Below are 22,426 nucleotides of genomic sequence, written 5' to 3' on the forward strand. Positions count from 1 at the left end.
CACCAGGTACTTTCCTTGTGGGGGGGTCGTATGTTATATTATCCCATGCGACCTTGTGAATGCATTACAGGACACCAGCTTAGTCAAAGAAAGGGCTTTTAAAACTGACCTTATGCGGTTGGTGTTAAAGGACTTTGCATCATATTGCAAACCCATGCGCTCTGCTTTGACAACAAAAGAGCTATTAATATATGTTGGAACTGACTAATTCTCCATTAATCCCCTCCACGTGCTCATGCCTTTCATTTGCCTGCTTTTTGTGCTCCATGCTGTTTCACAATAAGGCAGTAGTAAATCACTTGTGTGTCTAGCTGTAGAATGTCTTCAGCCTTGCCTCCTGCCTGTCTCGCCCTCCAACCTCCCCACCCTGATCTCCGCTAGTTTATTACCCTGTGAGTTTTTTCCTGCTGCCCTACAGAGTGTCGAAACAACAAGGTCAAATTTATGTGGAAAGTAAGACGGGGCAGAGAGGCTCCCAAAACTTTTGCCATGTACCATCTTGAAGTCAGTCCTTCAGTCTGTCCCAAGAAAAATAGTGGGGTCTGGCAAGCAGAGCCAACATGACTCATTGTGTGAGATCAAGGAGTTCTCTTTTGCTTAAAGCATTTTACTTTTACTGCACTCTTCGTGGTGTTTAGACACCGATAAAATGATCACCGCCTAACCTCACTGTCTGGTTTAGAATGCACAGAAGGTTTGCATTCCTAAGACTGAGGCTGAAACGTGGTATGAAGCGGCCTGCAGAGCCCCTGGCTCCATTCTGGGTTTCTAGTGTATGGGAAGTTATGGTATGTGACGTTGTCTGGTTTATGTTAAATGATGCCCTAGCCCAGGGAATCTTCTAATCCTGGGCTGTTCATCTGGAGAGCTGCAGGCCAGATGTGGCTTCAGAAGGGCTTTTCTGCAGCCATCCTGCTTGGAAGCTCTGCTATTGTTTTAATGTATCATCCATGAAGATGTTGGATAACATTGTTATCCAGCTTGTAGTGTAAATGTTGCCACCATATTATGTTAAGATCTATATTATGTACAATAAAACTCTCCTTGGAACATGCATAGCAATATTTAAAATAACCTTGTCTTTTGTGCAGCCAGAAACCTGCCCGGATGGACCCAGTTGTGGTTATGGCTCCTTCCATCAGCAGTACTGGCTGGATGGAAAGATCATTGCGGTTGGAGTAATCGACATCCTCCCTCACTGTGTCTCCTCTGTGTATCTCTACTATGATCCTGATTACTCCTTTCTTTCCCCTGGAGTTTATTCTGCCTTACGGTAAGGGACAAGAGAGTGAATTGAAAGACCTGCAGTATTTATTAATCTGAATCTGATTTTTTTTTTTTTTTTTTGCCCACCCCCCCAGTATTAATTAAATATATTTTCTTTGTGACTAATATGTATCGATACTTAAGAGCTTCTCAGCTGCCTTTACTGAAAGCAGGAGGCATACCGCAATATGCTTCTTGCACATGCTCAGTAGAACTCCCGTTTTAGTCAATGGAAGCAGAACAGAATGGTTTGACCAGAATACAAGCTGATGTACTTTCTCTGCGAACAATCCTCTGGAAGAGCTTTTAAAATAAGATGATTACGTATGGAAGAAATAAATCCAAGTGCAAACTCTTTCAGGTTGTTTACATGTTTCTATTTATTTTTTTGATTTCTGTCTACAGAGAAATAGAGTTCACTCGAGACCTTCACAAAAAGGCTGCTGATCTCTGCTATTATTACATGGGCTTCTATATCCATACTTGCCCCAAGATGAGATATAAGGTAAATCGAAGAATGAATGAGTAAAAAATGTGCACTTTGACCTGTCAGGACTAAAATAATAGCAACGCCCTGCGTTTGTTAGGTCCTAGAAGGTAGTGGGACCCTCTGATGTGTGGCAGGTACCCCAATGTCTCTTCCTATACAAAGGTTTTTCTCTAAAGATAACTCTTAAGAGTTTTGGCATGTAGTATAAAATCATCTACCAAAGGTATGCTTTCCATTTAAGGTTAATGTGTGAAATCTGTCATCCGCACCCTACAAGTTCTTTCATCATGCATCTTAAAGAGGAAATGCTGCTCTCACAGCTTTTAGCTTTTACCCGTAAAGATGTTTTTGGAGATATTTAGTATAAAAGCCCACCTCAGGGATTACGAAATATATGTCCGAGCGGCAGAGACAGTATTTTCTAATCCGTTTCCCGTCCCAAAGTCCTGTCCTGTCTCCTCATCCCCCCTTACTGCCTAGACCAATCAACAACAAACAGCAACATACTAGGAGAGAGTTAACTTAATGGGGAGGAATATTCATTCCATTCACTTCCAAGTTAAGATGGTTGATCCCATGGTGTACATGTAAGGTTGGTGTCTAATACATAAGAATTGTTTTTGTTAACCTGTAAGATCCAATGTATAGGTTTATATAGAGTATAAATGAAGGACTTGTGCATTTATTCAATCTAACAGGAGTATCTTGGGGTGATTTGGTTACTTAAACAATACGTACAGGTCAACGGTAGAACATAAAATAATCCATCCACTGTGCTAGCAGAACTGAAAGCTGACAACTCAAGAGTGAAATGGCTCTAAATGAGATCATCTTATTTCATTTGGCACTGCCATGCAGAATCACATGTGCAAATTATTCTCCACTACGTCAGGTTTTTTTTTTGTTTGTGTTTTTTTTTTTTTTTTTTGTGCATATGATGCAAGGGTGGTATGTGATTATGTGTTTGTATGTATAATGTATATACACCCATTGCTGACAGATGTATAAAACCCAAGCACATAGGCATTGGTGGTAGAAAGTGTGTTACTAAAGAGCTCAGTGACCTTTGTCACACATTTGTGAAATTTCTGCCCTGCTAGATATGCCCCAGTCCACTGTAGGTGCTATTGTGCAGTGAAAGGGTCTAGGAGTAGAAACAGCTTGGCTATGAAGTGGTAGACCATGCACACTCCCAGTGCAGGGCTCCCAAGTGCCCAAGCACGTAAAAAAGATGCTTGTCCTCTGTAGCATCACTACGCAGTTCCTAAGTGCCTCTGGAGGCAACATCAGAACAAGCTCTGTGTGTCGGGAGCTTCATGAGATGGGTTTCTATGGCCAAGCAGCTGCACAGAAGCTGAAGATCGCTATGCACAATGCCAGGCATTGACTGGAGTGGTGTAAAGCATACAACTGGTGGACTGTACAGCGGTGGAAATGTGTTCTCTGGAGTGATGAATTAAACTTTACTTTTTGGAAGTCTGCTGGATGAATCTGGGTTTGACAAATGCCAGAAAGCTACATGCCGGAATGCATAGTTTTGGCTGTGAAGTTTGGTGGAGGAGGGATAATTGGGGCTATTTTCCGGGCTAGGGCCCCTTAGTTCCAGGGGAGGGTAATGTTAAGATATATTAGACAATCGTATGCTTACAAAATTGTTTGGGAAGGGTCCTTTCCTGTTTCAGCATGACTGTACCCCTGTACAACGCAAGGTACATAAAGACATTGATGAGTTTGGTGTGGGGGAACTCTAGTAGCCTGCGCAAACCCTGACCTTAACCTCAATGAAAAGTGTTGGTTCAAATTGGAATGCTATTTTCTAGCCAGGCCTGTCCTCACAAATGCTCTTCTAGGCACAAATCCCACAGACAAACTCCAAAATATTGTAGAAAGACTTCCCAGAAGAGCAGAGGCTGTTATAGCTGCAGGTGGGAAGTTCATATTAATTCCCATGAATTTGAAATGGAATGTCCAACAAGCTCTTATAGGTGTGATTGTCAGATGTCAAGATACTTTTGGTCATATAGGCTGTGTGTATATCTATCTATCTGTGTGTGTGTGTGTGTGTGTGTGTGTGTGTGTGTGTAAGTACAGTCATAACATTATGACCAACTGACGGGTGAAGGGAGTTACACTGATAATCTTGTTATCTTGGCACCAGTCAGTGGGTGGGATATATTAGGCAGCAAGTGAATATTTCATCATCAAAGTTGACGTGTTAAAAGAATGAAAAATGGGCAAGCGTAACGATCTAGACGAGTCGGTCTGAGCATCTCCAAAACTGCAGCTCAATAATATCAAAAGTGGTCCAAGGAAGGAAAAGCGGTGAACCGGTGACAGGGTCATGGGCGATCAAGGCTTATTGATGCACGTGGGGGGCGAAGACTGGCCGTGTGGTCAAATCCAACAGACGAGCTACTGTAGCTCAAATTGCTGAAAAAGTTAATGCTGGTTTTGATAGAAAGTGCATTGCAGTTTCTTGCATGTGGGGCTGCGTAGCATGCCGACTTCTGTCCACTGCCGAAAGCATCTACAATGAGCACGTGAGCAGAAGAACTGTAGAGCGATGGAGGAAGGTGGCCTGGTCTGATGAATCACCTGGATGGCCGGGTACCTGTGTAAGTCGCTTACCTGAAGAACACATGGCCCCAGGATGCATCCATGGAGGTCCCACCTCACAACTTACAGAACTTAAAGGATCTGCTGCTAACGTCTTGGTGCCAGATACCACCACACACCTTCAGAGGTCTAATGGAGTCAATGCCAGGATGCGTCAGGGCTGTTTTGTTCGCAAAAGTGGGACCACGATAATAGGCAGGTGGTCATAATGTTATGGATTATCAGGGGGAGTGTATGTATGTATATATAATATATATGTGTGTATATGTAATAGTGTGTGTGTATTTTGCATGTGCAACTAGGTCAAGTGCCCTATGTGCTTAAGTACAAATCAATCGCTCTTTTTTGTGTGGGCAAGTGAACCACTAAATACGTCATACGACTATTTATGCAACCAACATATTTGATCAGATCAAGTGCAATGCCACCCCTTTTAATGTATGTAAGCAGACAAGGGCTTCCCAGCTATCACTGCACTGTTGATCTAGTACTTCAAAATCAAAAGCAGTGATAATCAAAGCCCTCTTTATTTGTGTGTTTGAAAATTACCTTTTAAACAGTGACTCTCAAGTGGAGGAAGCCTTTAGAAGGACCTGTGTTGGTAAAAGATTTACTCCTTAGATTAGCAACCCCCTTTTCTTCTAGAGCATACTACTCTCTCACTACATTAGGACATGCTGGGCGTTCATTAAGGAGAATCTGTCTCTACTCCCCTTGTCCTGGTTATATGTATCTCACCATCACCCCACCACCATCATCTCCCTGCAACAATATTGGGTAAAGTCCCAGACATACTGAGTTAATGTGTATAATGTAGAGGCCACTATCACGATATGTTTCCCTTCCATCATTAACAGACTCAGAAGTGATTGTAACATAGAAACATAGAATTTGACAGCAGATTCGTCGGTCTCGTCTGATCATTTTTCCTGATGTTAAGACTCAGATCTTCATCAGTCGTTGGTCTTGCCTTAGATTCAGGATAGCTTTATGCCTGTCCCAATAATGTTTAAATCCCCTCGCTGTATTAGCTTTTACCTCTCCTGCGGCTGTTCAATCTATCCACCACCCTCTCAATAAAGTAAAACTCCCTTGCATTACATCTAAACCTCTGAGATTTCTCCTTTGAAATAAAGTTCCCTTGTGTAGTTTGTTAAATCCTGTTAGCACAACAGGGGCCCCTTAATGTTCTGCTATATATAAGATACGTTTAACTCGGACTCTGCACATACAGATACCTTGCTCTGTAGCTTTAAAGGGACACTCCAGCTATAATATGCACTTTAAGTCTTCTCCGGTGCTGGCTCGGTGAACGCTGTGTGAGGGGGGGTCTGTTAAGATCCCAGTGCGCATGCATGGAAAAGGCTCCCATTGACTTCACTGGGAGCGCTTTCCTGCCACTGATTGACTGCTTCAGTTGTCGGACCACGGCGGAGGAGGGCTGCTACGGCTCTAATTTCTACCTGTTTTGTTTTTTCGATTTTGAAGAATGTCTATTAAAATACTCAGAATACTTTAATAGGCATTGTTTTAATTTTTTTTTGTGGGGCTGTCTGAGACCGTAAACTGCCCCTTTTAATGTATTGCTGGAACACACAGCGCTCTGTATACGGCATTGTGCAGCAGTAACGTAGTCCGGTTAGTGCGGGGAGGCCCTCTATAACGCTGATCAGACTGCATCTCGTGGAGGCCTTGCTGCTATTCTGTTAAACGAGACTCCAGCAGAATGCGGAGACTTTGTTTTTACAGAGGGTGAGGTACAGCTGCATACCAAGAATTCTGCGCAAGTGCCGGGTTTGTGCTGAATGCCCTACAGGGCCTTGGGCTGCGGCCAATCGGAGGCTGACGTTCCATACCCCTCCCCTCCTATTCCAATTGCCATTACTCAGGCTGAGCTGCCCCAGAGGCAGAACGCAGAGCCGGAGCTGACTTTCAGTTGCATTTGGTTCCAAGCAACATTCTTTTTTCCATCCGTTGTATGAAACTTTTTTTTTTTTTTTTGTAACTTTTAGTTAAGGTATTTGTAAAAAATGCAGAGCTTTCCCGGCACGACGCTTTAATACATAACTGTATAAACTCCCCATTTTACAGAACTGCAGGATTTTGTATGAGACTGTTACAAATCAGTTCTGTTCTAACATGGGACTTGCGCTGCTAGTGTGGTTTTGTTATAGTGCTATTACTGTAATAACATAAAATAGTTGTGTATATCTATATATAATATATATAATTTATTTTTATTTTTTTATCCACTATGCTAGGTATTGCCTGCTGAGCATGATGGGACTTACAATTAATTGCCGCTGTCACGTCCTTAAGTAGCCAGTCTCTCTCCTGGAATGTTCCTAGCCAAAGCGTTCAGAATCCTTAAAATTTTTAGATGTTAAATTAATTTTGGCACGAATCCCAAAAGTAGTATGGTTCTCCAAATTAGGACTTTATTATATTATTTTAATAACTTTTCTCCCATGACCTCCAGCTGTCCTCCGTCTTAAGGTGTTGCTGTCCCTAATGCACTGCCGATGACAGTTTAGGGGCAGGCTTGTTTGTGCAGCGGCAAGTTCTCTTTAACTGCAAAGCTGCCTTAATACCCTTTTAATAAAAACTCAACAGGGGTTATTGTGCAGCAACAGAATACAGATGTGAGCGTAAGAGCGATGTGTATGTTTAACCTTCCCAGTACCAGCCTCTGCTGTGTTAAATGTCCTCTTTGTTATAACCCGATCTCCTTGTGACCTTTTCCTCACTAGTACTTGACAGAGCAAATAATATTTTCAGTCCCTTCTACAAATCCCTCGCAGGCATTCTTTTGAAATGTCTCCAGAGCGCTTGGTGGGAGGGGACGGGGCGGCCGCCTGCTTCTCATGTCGTGCTGGAGCATGTTGTGTGTGCCAAAATTTGGGGCATATGGCAGTACATAAAAAGGCCTTCCACTAATGCCGGGGGAAAAAACACCATTCTGCCTGTTCTCCAATTATAAAATTAGCACAGAGCGGCGTTTTGGGTCTTAGAAGTTGTTCATCCATCAAACTGGAATCCTGCGGATTACGTAATTCCTGGTCCACATTCGCTTTAACATCCCTGCCTCTAAATCATGGCATATATCTTAATTAGAAAGGAAAAAAAAACAAATAGCCGAGGCATTCCCATATGAAACATAACGTCACTCCTTCTCAATATACATAATCCCTGCACAATATGATGGCGCTGTATGCAAAAATCCATGATTAGTACAATTTCATACATTAAACTGTTGGCAATAATGTGATTTTGTGTACTACACTGTTGGTAGTCACCACGTATGCATTGTATTATGTAATAACAAAAGATTATTATGTAATAATGTGATCCTAACCTCATCACAAAAGTGACTAAAGTGATTAAGGTAGAAAGTGAGAAGCATAGTCATATCACCAGAGAAGTGATGCAGATACATCCCAGTGGTTGCTATGATAAGACCACTATTTCACATTACTATTATCTTTTATTTGTTACGCGCCAACAAATTATGCAGAGCTGTACAATTTAAATGGGGCAGCTAACACATACATAACTAATGCATATAAACACAACAGGAGCTGAGAGCCCGGCCCGTGAGCTTGCCATCTATGCCTTACACAAAGTTCCTGGCAGGAATGGCGGGCTTATGATGGCCCCCATAGCCGCACTATGCTACAGAGCTTAAGTGCAGTAATATTTAGCTATTTTTGGCATGTTGGCATATGTATAATTAATTACTCAAGGAGTAAAAGAGAATGTTATTTTTTAAAAGTTCACAGCTACTGCGGACGAGTCAGTCTAGCCTTTCATAGCCTTGTGAACGCTTAGGTGTCATCAGAATGTCCTCTAAGTCAATTTGGGTGTTTTTGGACCCATTAATTAACCCAGCTGCGTTGAATTTGCTTTCTTATCTTGTATATTAAACCTGGTCCACAAGTCTTTAACAATGTTTATAAATTTGTAAATATTTTTAATTCTGGCCAGCAGACTATCCTTTTGATCTTCACTGTAACATTGTCCTCTAGTTTATCTGTAGCACGTTTGAAACTGAAAGACCTGACTTGCAGGGGGTGAAGAACCTCCTCTTATCAGCATTCCGATTAGAGTTTTCCGGTACTAAACAAAAGTTTTCTCCTTGTCCAAGCACAACTGGACTTAGAGCGGACGTATATGTGTGTTATCTGCGCTTGTTATACTGATAAATGTTGGAGGAACGAGACAAAAACCAGACTTCCTTACCATAAAATACACATCCCTTGTTACACTTTTGATGTTTTTAACACTTTTGCCCCTAGTGATTTTGTAGCTTATCTGTTTGCAATGTGTCCCAAGTTAATTTAGAAAAAAAAGGCTTAGCTCTAATTACTGAATGACTGTTAGTCTCGTTATTGTCATTTAGCTTTTCACTCCATAGAACTGTAATGGGCTCGGTTGATCGATTACTAAATCCTGAGTTCCAGGCAATTTGCTTGTTTACTTGTTAACACATGTTAAGACATTTTGGAACAGAAGAAGAGGGTTCTGCTCTTGCAAGCTTACGATCTATTATTCCAATCAGTTGGTTTGAACTGCTACCTGTGCATTTCCCATAGGGTCAGTATAAACCATCATACTTGTTGTGTCCAGAGACCTATGCATGGATGTCCATCGAAAATGGTGTTCCTTTGCTGGAGCGTAGTAAATACAGTCGCTTGAACAGCAACGCCAGGGAAGGTAAGTGATCCTTACAAACTATCTGCTTGTCAGTTGACACGGTCAACATTCAACTCTGTGCAGTGCTTCAATGTATGTGTGTGATACTGTTTTTATGTAGTACTTTGTCAACAAGAATGAGCGTTAGGCTCACATTGCGTCTGAACATAGGTGATCTGTGTACGCCAGCTGGGACCCAGATGTTGCTCGTGTATGCATATCATACATCTGACCTTGTCTGTGCAGACGTATGGCTTAATGGGAGACTTGTGTGCTTCTGTGGCCAGTTCGGTAGAAAGCTTCATATTGCTAATTTTATGTTAACAGGGTGCCCCAAAAGAGACTCTTATGTGAAACTGTTATCTGTCATATTCACAGGGGACAAAGACGTCCTGACAGAGCTGGGACGTGTCCGAATCTTACACAAGCGCACCGTAATGCCATACAGCATATACAAGAAGAGGCGAAAGGGGCCCAGCGACGAGGCAACAGTCAAACAATATGCAGGGCTGGTGGGTCAGACCTGTGCAGAACGCATGGTGCTCTATCGTGCTTGAGATGTTCTTGCTCTGTCTGTCCCTACTAAATGGCTCGAGGCACTCTATGAAGGGAGCTTCCATGGGGTGATGTACTCTGTGCATGCGAGTGTTTTCAGAGTCATCAAAGTGGGGGGTTGAAAAAAGGTGATCAGGAAGAATGTACCCTAGAGTCCCCTCCCTTCCATCTTTGTGTCTAGGAGAGCTATGCAATGGGATTGTCACATGCCTTCTCTTTTCTTATGTCTATCTTTATGTGCCCTGAAATATACATGCGTCTAGCACCTTTTCTTTATCGAATAGAAAATCTAGTAACACAAATGTTCAGTGTGTGCAAAGTGTCTTGTAGAGGTGATTTCACATGTTCATTACTGGTGCATCCCGAGGCAGTGTGTTGAGTTGCCTCTGTATAGAGTTATGGTTGGCCTTGCCAAGGACTATTCATCCCCTTGCAGTTGGCTGGCCTTCCTATGTGCAATACAGGTATAATCCTTTTGAGGCATTAAATAGTAATGGCCATACAGTTTCAGCATATCATCTGTAGCCTCTTGCATATTGGTGTTTTATAAAGCCATTAAATTGTCATCATATTGTCTTACAAAGTCTAGTTTACCAAATCAGGGTTCTTTGTTAGTCAACATGCCTGTATAACCTGGACTTCAGCGTTACTGTGTGTCTACAGCATGTACTGTGTCTGGATCAAGTTCTATAATAAAGCAAGAATAAAATTAACTTGAAACACCCTGTGCAGCCTGTGCCTGTTTCTTGGCATTTGTCATTATTTTGTTTTAATTAGCACAGTATGAATGCATTATGAAATGACAGCATAGCTAGCTAAGTAATGGGTTAGACCCTCCAAATGCAGGTCTACCTATCCTGTAGCTGTCTATGCGGTCATCTGGTGGTGTGTGTAGACGCAGGTGATAGAGGAACAATGTATATAACGTATTGGGACCCAGCGGTCTTCAGAGGCAATTTTAACGATGCAGGTACAATACATTCCAGTGTTTCTTGCATGCGGCTTATATTCGTTCATTCCTCTTTGCGTTCTTATATTATAATATGTAATTCATGCAATTAAATTCCTCAATCTTTTTGTGTTGTGGTGGTAAGGGGTTAAAGTTAGTAGACACATAATTCACTATGACTATGGACAGAAGTGTGTGCACACGTATGTAAAAACATAATATCCCTTGAATCAGATGGGTCTTAAGTGTGTGCTCCTTTCCTAGGCTGTGTGAGTTCACTTCTCTAATCTGAGCCTTAATAAAACCCATCTGCCCAGAATTTAGATGGCTTAGCATCCATATGAAAAGTCTGTGCTCCTTTTATACTTCTTGTTTTCCATGCAGGCTCTAATCCTTCCTGGCTTTCGCGCTTGTTATTTCACCCTTTCCCTTGTGGTTCATGGTGGGGGAGGTTAGGGTTCCAAAATGATCAGTGATACCACATAAATGCAATGTGTTCATCCCGCTCCATGACCCAGCCGCAGAATGATCTTTGCACTACTGTGTATACGGATCCTTATTTCAAAGGGAAAGTTTTGTGATTTTAAAAACAAAATCCATCATGATTACTTGACAAGGCAGCAGAAGGTATGGGCGCTGACTCTACTGTCTTGGGGACACCCTTACTCTTATTCTAGAAATATAACCAAGGCCATTCCTAGCCTCCAGTCTTGCTAATCATGATGGATGGATCCAATCTCAGTGCAATAAGGGCTTAATTATTAGTAAATACTTTGCAGAACATGCTGGAGGCTCCACCAAAAACAAAAAGAGTATAATTATGTAAGAAAAGGTCTCCCCAAATACTCCAAAGACAGAGTCACGGATTATATTAAATACAGAATGTATCCATGGAGACCAGACTTTATAAAAAAGGTAGGTTTTGTGTACCAAAGAGGTAAGTTTGTCTATCAACAAAGTTTCTGGAACTACTATTTCAACATGACTCTCTATTACTTTGTGTTTTTGACCCAGAAGGTATGTCATGGTTTATTTTTAACCTTGTTAAATCTTGTATAAATGATTAAAAATGGACAAACGTTCCTTAATCTCTATTTCATGAGATGAAGCTGCTCTTTTTAGCTAGTCTTAAGACTCCGAGTCTCTGACCATATGTTTCTGGCACAAAGTGGCGATACGGTAGGTTTTAGGAAGTAACACAGAGGCGTATGTCATTGTTGGGGGAAAAACTGACTTATTTAATTATTTTCAATGTAACTTATTAGCAATATTTTTTTTTTTGTTGTTCTCAATACATTGATATATAGAACCAACCGCGTCTCCGGCTCAAACGTCACGCATAATTTAGAACAGGTTTACTCAACTCCAGTTTCAAATGCCAAAACATGAATTCCACTCCTTGTTTTTGGCAAGATTCCTGGCCCGCTTGCAGCCTCGGTGACTCCTCACTCCCGTTCTACACATTGGTTATTTAAGGTACAGCTGCATGTACGTTGTACTCGGCAAACATGTTTGAACTTCCCTTAGGAGTATGTGTAAAAATATTAATCAGCTGCAACTTAAATCCAGATGTTTGTTCCTGTCGGAAATTGATGACAAACAATGATGCCATCCATATGAAGTGATGTCAAGAATTGGTATGATGCAAATGTTGATCACGGGGAGGATGCGTCACAATAAGACAGCATACATATTATATTGCCTGACCCAGGAACGTATCTTCTGGAATCATCTGGAATGTATGGGGGGGGAGGGGTTGGATGAGATACATTTGCTTACTATGTTATGTGTAATGGCAACAAGCTATTGTGTATTTTTATGGTGTTGTACACATTTTTTTTTATAATACGGGTCCCAAAGATTATTTAACCCCCCCCCCCCATTATAATGTGGTTCATATTTCCTATTGGTGTAAGCGATCAGAGTTAGAAGATTTGGAAGTTAGTAAGATGTAAAAAAAAAAATTCCACTGCCGACCCTTTTAATAAATAAAATTCAGGTTTCTATTTACATTGAAACAATGCCAGTCTGCTACTTGTTGAACTTGTTTTTGTGTGTATTTCACATTAGGCACTGTGCATTAAACGCAGATAAAACCCCCTTCCAGTAATTCACCGCGGCTGTCCGTATAAGCAATGTGGCCGTCCATGCTTCGGCTTTCACGTCTTCTGCTTTGGAAGGCGCGTGGCGTCACTTCCTTACGTTACAATGAACCTCAGTGCACCTCTTCTCGTTACGTGATCATGACTCAAATATCGCTACCGTGTACACGAGGCTTTCACAGCCTTCACATTCACAATTAAAATAAATTAACGGTGAAAAATGACAAATTGAGACTGTGGGGTTTTTGTATTCATGTGTCTAGTTGCTATGGAGCTAATGTATAGTAACTGAAAATGTTTTTACTGTGTCTTCTCAGTAATGTGAAAGTTATGATAAAGTCCTGTTGCCGTATTACAGCAATTTTCCGTTAATAGAGGCTTGTTATAGAATTTGAACTGATTTCTTTTTTCTTTTAGTTCTTTGTGGGTAATGGATCTTTTAAGTGTGCTCTTAATACTAACAACAATGTTTAGTGTTTCTAAAGGGTCACAGTAATGCACTCTTATAGACCTCTGGAAAATGAAAACTAACTAAAACTGAATATGTCATGGGGGGAGTAAAACTTTTTTAAGCACCCAGTCGAATCTTCTTTTTTCTTTTGGGCTATATTATGTCTACTCTAACATAATTGAATGGGAAACAAACGTTCAAATAGTTAATAAGCCATACTTTATGATATACTTGCCACCATTGTAAAATTCCGCGTAGCTTTAACTGCTTCATACAGGGCTTGCTCCATTCATGGGCTCTATCCTGAACAGTTGCTCTATACATGATGCAGCCACCTCCCCCATATAGAGCTAGTGTTTCGTACAGCATGATTAATCAATGACAATTCTTTGATATCCCCAAATTAGTTGCAAGTGGACAATCGATGTCTGATTTTCAAACCTGTGATTTAAAAGACCCCGGAGTGAAGGATCATAAAATCTGTACTGATTTGAGCTATGAAAAGAAGAACATGTAGGTTTCTGTAAATCCACATTAAACCCCTTCCAGAAAGTTGCCATGTAAGGGGAAATTTCACCATTTGCAGCCCTTTGAGATCTTTATGCACAAGAACAAGCTGTTAAGTTAATATTGATATATTTTTACTATTACCATTCTACATGATTACCAATATTCCCATTTGCCTCCTGTTTGCAGAGGACACCTATTATTATTAATTTATTATTATTATTATTATTATTATGTATTGCTTTATATAGCACCATCATTATATCTGAAAGCCTTTACTCAGAAATCTGCTAGAAAATGTTATTTTCTAATAAATATTCTAGTTTCTGCAAATGCCATCTACGGGGTTCTTCTTTTCCTTAAGGCATTGAAATGAATCCAGAACTGTTTATTTTGGTCTCTTCCTACCCACCCTTTCCCCCTATACATCCTTTGTCATTTACATGTTGTTTAATGTATGATCAGAAAGGTACCCTTCATTCAGCGGATGCCCGCCTAGTTGATATGACATTTCTTTCGTGTTCGGAGATGGTTTATGCTTCAACTTGGCTGTTTGTTTAAGACGCTAGTGGCAGACACTGATACTCTGAATTGGGGCCTCTCTCTTGCTCTGAACTCTCTATGCCCTTCTGGGGATTTTGTTGGCTTTTCATTTTTCTTTTAGAGATCCCAATCAGGCGAACATCTAAAACCTGAAGCACTCGGCACTGAATTATGGGACGTGTAGTTCATGGTAACTCTTATGTAGAATGTTAAAGAGGAAGTTGTATTGTAGATTAATTTTTATGACATCACAGCAGCTGTGAGAAGGTGTCATTTGAAATGTTTACATCAACTTTTTATATGGAGGCCCGCATTCTTGACTGGGAGTAGAAACCATTGGATTTAACCATTCAATAGACCCTTAGGGTTTTCAAACAGACTTAATAAATCCAAAAATTGCAATGCAGTTTCCATAAATGTGGATCATACTGGAACATGATCAACCTACAGCACCGAAAGGAAGCTGCGTTATAAACAAATACACACAGCAGACACACATGTGAATAAACATGAATTATTTAAAAAGCCATACGCAGAATGACCGCAGAGAGGCAAACGTATACAGCTCGTAGTACTGAAAGATCACTCTTAGGGTAAAAGTAATGCCACTTACTGAGCCTTTAAATATCCACTATTAGCAATTAGAAAACAGAATAAGAAAAAATTATACGTGATAACTGTCTTAATGTGTGTCAGGTAGCCCAAGGCCTGTGCCCATGTGTCTTGTCTTGTGATGCTCTCAGTACCACGTTAATTAATACCAAATTGGCGACAGCTGTCATTTTTTTTTATTTAAAAGAGGGGGAACCCCCCCCAATAAAAAATAATCTATTTTGTTTTCTTTATATCATCACTGGCCAAATTCTATGCTGGGGTTTTGTATTGATGTTCATTAATATAGCTGTAAGTTCACCGATCACCAGCAGGGGTCGCTGTAGACATTTAATTTTAACCCCGGAACTAAGTTGTTTGCATCTATTTTGTGCGGTGTGTAAAGGATCTTTCAACAATACGAAGAGGGAAAATGTGGGGTTCGACTGCGCACAAAACCCGTGTGTGGGTTGCAATGGTAAATACAAGTCATAATAAACATAGAACTCGACAGGAGATAAGAACCATTCGGCCCATCTAGTCTGCCGATTTTTCCTGATGTAAAGACTCGGACCTTAATCAGTAATCATTTTCTCGTCTTTCAGGAGGCATATGCCTGACCCATATATGTTTACATTTTCTGCCACTTGTAGACTGATGAGATACTGTGGATGGCTTCATAATACAAATACGTATAAATTGTAAAAAAAAAAAAAAAAAAAAAATGTGGTGTTTCGGTGAGCTCAATGGAACACTCTCTTAACATTTGGAGCTTGTGTCCTTAAAAACAAAAAGCCGTAGACATAGATAACAGAGTAAGACATTATGGTTGGCCTTCTGAATTATCTATAATTAAATTCGCTCATTTAATGCTCCATAGGTAGTTTGAAACAAAAAGAAGGTGAGGGACATTTAACCAAGAGCTTTTCTTAATATATAGAAGTTGCCAAAGCAATAAAATGTGATTTAGGTGTTTGTACCGCAGCTGTTTATTTTAACATATATAAACACTGAATCAGAACACTGGAACTCTAGTAGTAAGACGTGGAATAACGCTAAGGTGCACTACAATTATAAGGTTTGGGAGTCACTTAAAACTTTCCTAGTTTTTAAAAGACAAACAAGTTATGTCCATTAACATGACATTTATCAGAAATACAGTGTGGACGTTAATGTTGTAAATGATTATTGTAGCTGATTTTTAATAGGATATCTTCATAGGGGTACGGAGGTCATTTTATCAGCGACCATCAAGCTCTTGTGCTTTAGTGCCACTTTGTTTTCGCTAATCCAAGTTTAGGTTTAAAGGGTTAGCTGATCATTAGAAACCCCTTTTGCAATTATGTTACACAACTAGAAATTTCCTTGGATGGTAGTGAATATAACAAAATGGTGCATGTGGGTCGGTGGCTCGTAGCTTGTGGAAAGCTGAGTCCTAGAGCTTGTAGAAGCAGCTTTCACCAGACGAGGCTCGGGCAGATAGAAAGAAGGTGTTACTGGGATGTGCCTGTACAGGACGGATCCCCTCTCTCAAGTTCCACAATTATGAGGTAATGTATAGCAATCCATAGGTAGAGTCCAAGCACCTTCTAGCTATAGCTGTAGGATATGGGGGTGGGAGGAGGGGTAGAGTCGCATAGTTTTTACCTCTCTAAACGTGTAGGGAAAGTATGATTTCTCTTTCCAATGTAAATAGAAAGGACTGTATGTATTACTTGGGTTCTGCAATTGCGGTGAAATATTTCCTCATTTTTGTGGTGATTGCCCAGTTCCTATATACTGTGTGAGAAAGGACCCGTTACTAGCAGATGGAACGTATAAAATGACCCTTCTGTTTAAAAAAAAAGTTTGGTTTAGGACAGAAATCTCAGCTTGATCTTTATCTGGAGAAACCATGCTAGTGTCTTACTGGCGAAGGTCGGTGTAAAACCACCTCTAGCACCACATCCATAGTGGACTAAATCCTTGCAAAACACCAACCAAACATTTCACGCAGAAACCCAATGACCTGAGTACGGGTAAAACCTCTTTTAAACTCCGGATGTTCTTGCTTTGCATTCTTCTGTCCACTTGCAACAAGAGTCTTTAGTCAATAGTGATACATTGCTGTTGGCGTATTTGCTTTTTTTTTACTCTTCTCTCTCACTCTCTTCTATTCCTCCTCTCTGCCTCTTTTTATTTCTCTCTCTCTCTCTCTCTCTCTCTCTCTCTCTCAGGAAAGTAAATTAATTATAGTTTATGATCTGTTAACAATATACTGGGCCAGTGTAAGGTTTCTAGTGCCCCAGGGGAGCTGTGTTTGAGGTGCCCCCTCCTGCATGCATTGCATTACAAACAAAAGAAAAAAAAAGCAACTCCTGCTGGTGCTCTAAGCAGCTGTGTAATACGCCTATATGGTAGTAAGGTATGGCCATACCTGTTGACATATTCAGGTGGGTTTCACAACGTCATCTATTAAGTAAATCGATATCAAACTCTCCCAAGCAGCATTAAGCTATTATCGTTATTATTTTTAATATGTTTTATTTGTATAGTGCCAACAATTTTACGCAGCCCTTCATACAATACATATATTTAAGGAGTATGAAAAAAGGAGGAACTCCGCTTACAAATTGCTTTTACTGATGCTAGTAGAATGAATTATCCCCCAAAAATAGGATGTATTCTCCATGCTCCAAGTTGGCCCAAGACAACCCCTGAAATTAAAATATCTCCAGATATTCACTAAATATGTTTGCTTATCAACTAAACTATTTTTGCTGGGGAAACTTGAGTCTCTTTGTAGCTTACATCTTGGTGAACCTTCCTGAAGTCCACTAACTATGTTCATGGTTTGAGATTCCTCCAGAAAATTGAAGATACTTGGGTATGGTGAGCTTCCTGAAAATTGTGCTTGAGAGTTCAGTCCTTGTTAAAATTGTCAAGTTACGGAAGCCGTGATACGGTTTGATATTGATGAATTCACAGAACACCTTTCCTTTCACCTTTAATTTCTATCCAAAACTTGTAGTCAGCTATCACAAGACAAACCATGCATTTGTATTTATGCCCCATAGACCTATCCGGATAACTATGCCCATACTGAATTATAAATGTAGCTTTTGAAGAAATTAATTACATTAACCTCCTTAAACTAACCCTGCTATATCCACTCTCACCTCAAAGGTTTTACCCTGCTGTGCTCCACCTCTGACTTTCATTACTACCCCCCAGCAAATATTCATATTAGTCTCCAAGCCTTCAAAGAACTAGAGCATCATTGATAAAGCAGAGGGAATTAATTGACTGCATAGCTCAGGATGACCTCTACAATTGGATGCAGATTTGGCTCCAAGAAATCTTCAAGGTTATTGACTATATGGCTACTCACCCAGCACAGAATACAAATGGGAATTTATTTTCTTTTGAGCCAGTATACATACCTTCAACACGTGACTGATCAAAGAAGAAATTGCCTTACTACTTATCTTAAAAAGTCTTTTATATCTTTTATACCTGAGCTCAAGTGGGACTTATGCATCTATGGCATTACCTGAAGCTCAATGGAACAAGACTTATCATACGGAATCACCTCTCTGTTCTTGATCCGATGTAGGAAGCCACTATTTTGACTTTTTTTTCGAGGAAAAAGCTTTTGTTGAATGAACTCTTCAAGTATGTTCTTCAGTGCATTCTTCAGATCTTATAATTTGGTCCCTACCTTATTACAGACTCATCTGTTCCTGGATATGCATAAAGAGAAATTCTAGTATTAAAAGTGGGGCAGTGAAAAATAATTTTGCTTTGGTTGCTACCAGTAAATACCAATAAAAACATTCAACTTCTTTCTCCTGCACAATAGTAGTCTTTATACCCCAGGCCCCATCCTAAATCCTATATTCATCTCTATATACAGACTTTACACTGAACTATTGAACTGGCTTCTGTTTTCAAAACACCCCTTTGCTGATACACATCTCTGCCATTATCTCCTCCATCGTGCTTAACGTAACTGCCTGTGCTCTTCTTAAAAGTCAATATGCCCATAACACAACCCATTAGCTCCACTTAATCTGCAAATAAGCTCTAAATCATCAGGGTCCCAACTTCTGGGGACCTGCATTTCATTTTTTTCCCCTTTTGATCAACAAACTCAGCATCAGGTATCTGTGTCTCCAGTCACGTCTCTCCCCAAACTCATAACATTATCAACAAAGCTCTTAAAACGTGTACTATATGGGTAGTCTGTGATTAAAATGGCATGTACTTTCTCTCCTTTCTCACCCCCCCCCCTTTTTCCTCTCCATCTCTTCTCTCTCTTCCCCTGTTTTAGCACCCAACCACAAACAACACTAACTGGCAGCCCCTCACCTCCCCATCACACAACACTAGGTTCAGATCCTTGTTAGTGCAAATGATTGGTCATGCTAAGCAGGGTATAAAGAAAAGATCCACTGATGGTGCACTTTCCTTAGCCCTCTTTAGTATGACTGACAAATACACCATGGTAAGACTATTTTATATATGTATGTATACAATATATAAGGATGAGTGCCCAGAGCTTCCATTTTCTGGTGATGTGTTCGGGGCTAGCCATGGGAAGTGTATATAGCATAGACAGAGCCTTGGTTGGGTGTGATTGTGAGAAAACACCACTCCCTGCCCATAATCTCCCGACTCCCTACCCACCTTCCCCTGCTCACTGTCCACATTATCTCCCAAAAGGCACTCTAGGGATGGCCCCACACAAAGCCCGTTCCAAAGCCTGCTCGTGTAAGTTCCCAGGCATGCAAATATTTCATTTTCCCTGTATTCATCTATTTACCTCTGGGTTGCCTAAGTATTGGTGCCAGATTATCGATTAGTCACGTTAGGCATGAGCCTTTTTTCCCACCAGTGTTCTAATGGGTAATCTGGTTCTAGAGCCATGTATGGAAGGTTTCCTGACTAAAAGTTCAGCAGCTCCCCCGTGTGCGGGACTAGTGCAGATTTGTTTTGTGTATGCGTGTGTATTGTACATGCATGTATGCACAAATATGCATGCCCATAGGGTCCATGAGGGTCTTAGTCCAGCGCTGCTTAGCATTATGGGAGTTCGAGCTAAAAGTATCTGGCATGACAAAGGTTGCCAATACCTCTTTCTAGCTTTTCGTAAGACAGAATGTATGGAGGACCCTGCATGCTAAAATTTTACGCATACGGTAATATAACACATCAATATCTTCTTAAATGTGACTATACCACCTATGCCTGGGTTTCCAAGTAGGAATGTTGTTGTGCACATTATTATTGTTTGCCTTTATATACAATATATTTGCTGTGTGTCAAAATACAGTTTGTGTGAAATAGAATACACTCGGCACTCTTCCAAATCTATAGCATAAGCTAATAAATTAATGTGTTGCAACCTAATTAGTTATGAGTTTATCTGCAAGCTGATTGATTAAACATATACACCAGAATAAATTGGGGGACAGAACAGGATAGGTTCCCATAATTGTTTTCAAAAGTAAATATATTGGAGGGATATGTTTGTTTGTGTGTATGTGAGCATGAATGTCTAAATTTGTAGGTGTGTTAGCATAGATGTGTGGGATGGAGTATGAGTTAGAATGAATGTGTGTGTTACTGAGTAAGTGTATGTGTAAGCATGTGTATGTGTGTCAGCACATGGAAATTTATGTAAGTGTGTTTACGCTTGTGTGCTAAAGGATGTGTTGAAAGGGGCAAAGATGGCACAGACATGCTGTTTGGAGCAATGAAGGCACGGGCATGCTGTTTGGGAGCAGAGATGGTTCATGTAGATTGTTTGGGGGTCAGGATGGCACTGATAAACTGCTTTAAGGCAAAGGTGGCCTTGTGGGACATGTGTGGTGAGATTGGGGGCCTCTGGGGCAATTTTTTCACCAGGCCCTGTGGTTTAAAGTTATGCCCATGTTTTATAGAGTATTTTCCACTCTAATTATTTTACAGACCTTTTCACAGGTTTTATGAAGATACCAGATTTAAACATTGCTATATTTATTTTAACTCTTTCTGCACCTGTCCTTTATAGTCTTATTTAATATTATTTATTAAACAAACAGGTCTACCAGAAAACTGGTAGTGATTCTACAAGTAGACCATTGCTCAGCACCTTGCGTCATTCAGTTCCTTCTGCCTCTTGTGTTTTCTCTCCTCAGGAACTTTCCATAAAACTCATGGAATTCTTTAAGGTACTCTATCTATAAGCGACTCTACTGAGAAGCCTGTGTTCTGCAGACTGCAGTAAACAAGAAGACAATAGGGAGTGTGTGATAGTTTTACGTGTACACCAGGGTACATCAATCTGTCACTGAAAGGACAATGGTATGAAAACAATGGTGTCTTAGTGCTTTACTACTGGCAGGATGGCGACCCTGTGCGGGCTGCCACCAGCTGAACTAAGGAGTCACTGTTTGAAGGGCGTGGGTAGATCTGTAATTACTACTATTAGGATCCTCTCTAGGTTCTGCTACTCACCTTCTTGATCAAAAAACAACTTTTAGTAATGCTAAAATTTCACACTTAATAATAAAAAAGATGTTTTTAGAAAAATGGTGCATATTATTATTATTATAAGCTTTTATTTATATAGCGCCAAAAATGTACGCAACGTTTCTTACAATACATATATTCAAGGGGTATGATGAGACTAGAATTGACAGACTAAGAGAAAGCGATACATTAGGTAGAGAGAGCCCGGCTCGCAAGCTTACAGTCTTGGGATTATACATAGGCTGTGCTGGTCTTAGCACCAGGCGTCCCAGGCAGCTGGCTGGAGTGCCGGACAGTGGGGCATTCTTTCCAGAGAGACAGACTCATGGTGGCACCATCTCATGGAAAACTTTACACAGAGCAGATCACCTTATTGGGACAAAATACCCTGTAACCCTCTTTCTTGCCCCGGCTGCTTTCTAAAAATGAAATGTGTTTAGAGGATAAATTGTATAAACACATAACGCTATAAAATGTTTTTTAAAAAAGCGGGGATAGAAAATATCTACATAAAATCTACCTGAGCATTGTACCGGTATTATCGGTGAGCATTGTACCGGTATTATCGGTGAGCATTGTACCGGTATTATCGGTGAGCATTGTACCGGTATTATCGGTGAGCATTGTACCGGTATTATCGGTGAGCATTGTACCGGTATTATCGGTGAGCATTATTCCTGAGATTTCTTTTTCACATGAGACACTATATGATGTCTGTCTTAGCAAAAAAGCAAATGAAGTGCAGTGATACGCTTGCTACCCAACCATTTTAAAGATACTGTACTTTTCTGTTATTTTTATATGCATGGGGACCAAGTAGTCCTTGAGAACTGAGATAAGTATCTAACAAAATCAGATCTGTTTAAATATCTGTGTAATTCCTAACCAAACAGTTGAAAATTATTCTCTTTGCTTCAAGTGATATCTTCAGTTGTGAATCCCTGCTTTATCTGTTATTCCTAATGGAGTCTAATGAAACCTTTTTTGCCTACAAGCCCAAAGTCCAAAACCTTGGTGCTTAGTTGTGCTTTTGTTTAAAATGTACCGGTCATCAACAAATAGGGATACTGCAACCTCTGCCGATCACAGACTTTGTCGTTAATAAGTCCATCGGTAGTAAAACCAAGCTTTAACATAGATAGGGATACAGCGAACCAATCCAACAATGA

At 40.4% G+C, this 22,426-nt stretch overlaps 1 protein-coding gene across 4 annotated transcripts in view; it reads left to right on the top strand.

The window, feature by feature from the left end:
• The window catches only part of ATE1 (arginyltransferase 1), a 139,920-nt gene that overhangs the window by 28,814 nt on the left and 88,680 nt on the right, over positions 1 to 22,426 (top strand). For all 4 annotated transcript variants that reach the window (XM_053450254.1, XM_053450255.1, XM_053450253.1 and 1 more), the window contains exons 9-12: positions 1,092 to 1,273; positions 1,672 to 1,771; positions 8,965 to 9,085; positions 9,443 to 9,736. In XM_053450254.1, coding sequence (XP_053306229.1) covers positions 1,092 to 1,273; positions 1,672 to 1,771; positions 8,965 to 9,085; positions 9,443 to 9,621 — 582 coding nt within the window. In that variant the 3' untranslated portion in view covers positions 9,622 to 9,736. The remainder of the gene's footprint in view (positions 1 to 1,091; positions 1,274 to 1,671; positions 1,772 to 8,964; positions 9,086 to 9,442; positions 9,737 to 22,426) is intronic.

The sequence above is a fragment of the Spea bombifrons genome, chromosome 11 (genome assembly GCF_027358695.1).
Source record: "Spea bombifrons isolate aSpeBom1 chromosome 11, aSpeBom1.2.pri, whole genome shotgun sequence".
In the NCBI taxonomy this organism is placed as follows: Eukaryota; Metazoa; Chordata; class Amphibia; order Anura; family Pelobatidae; genus Spea; species Spea bombifrons.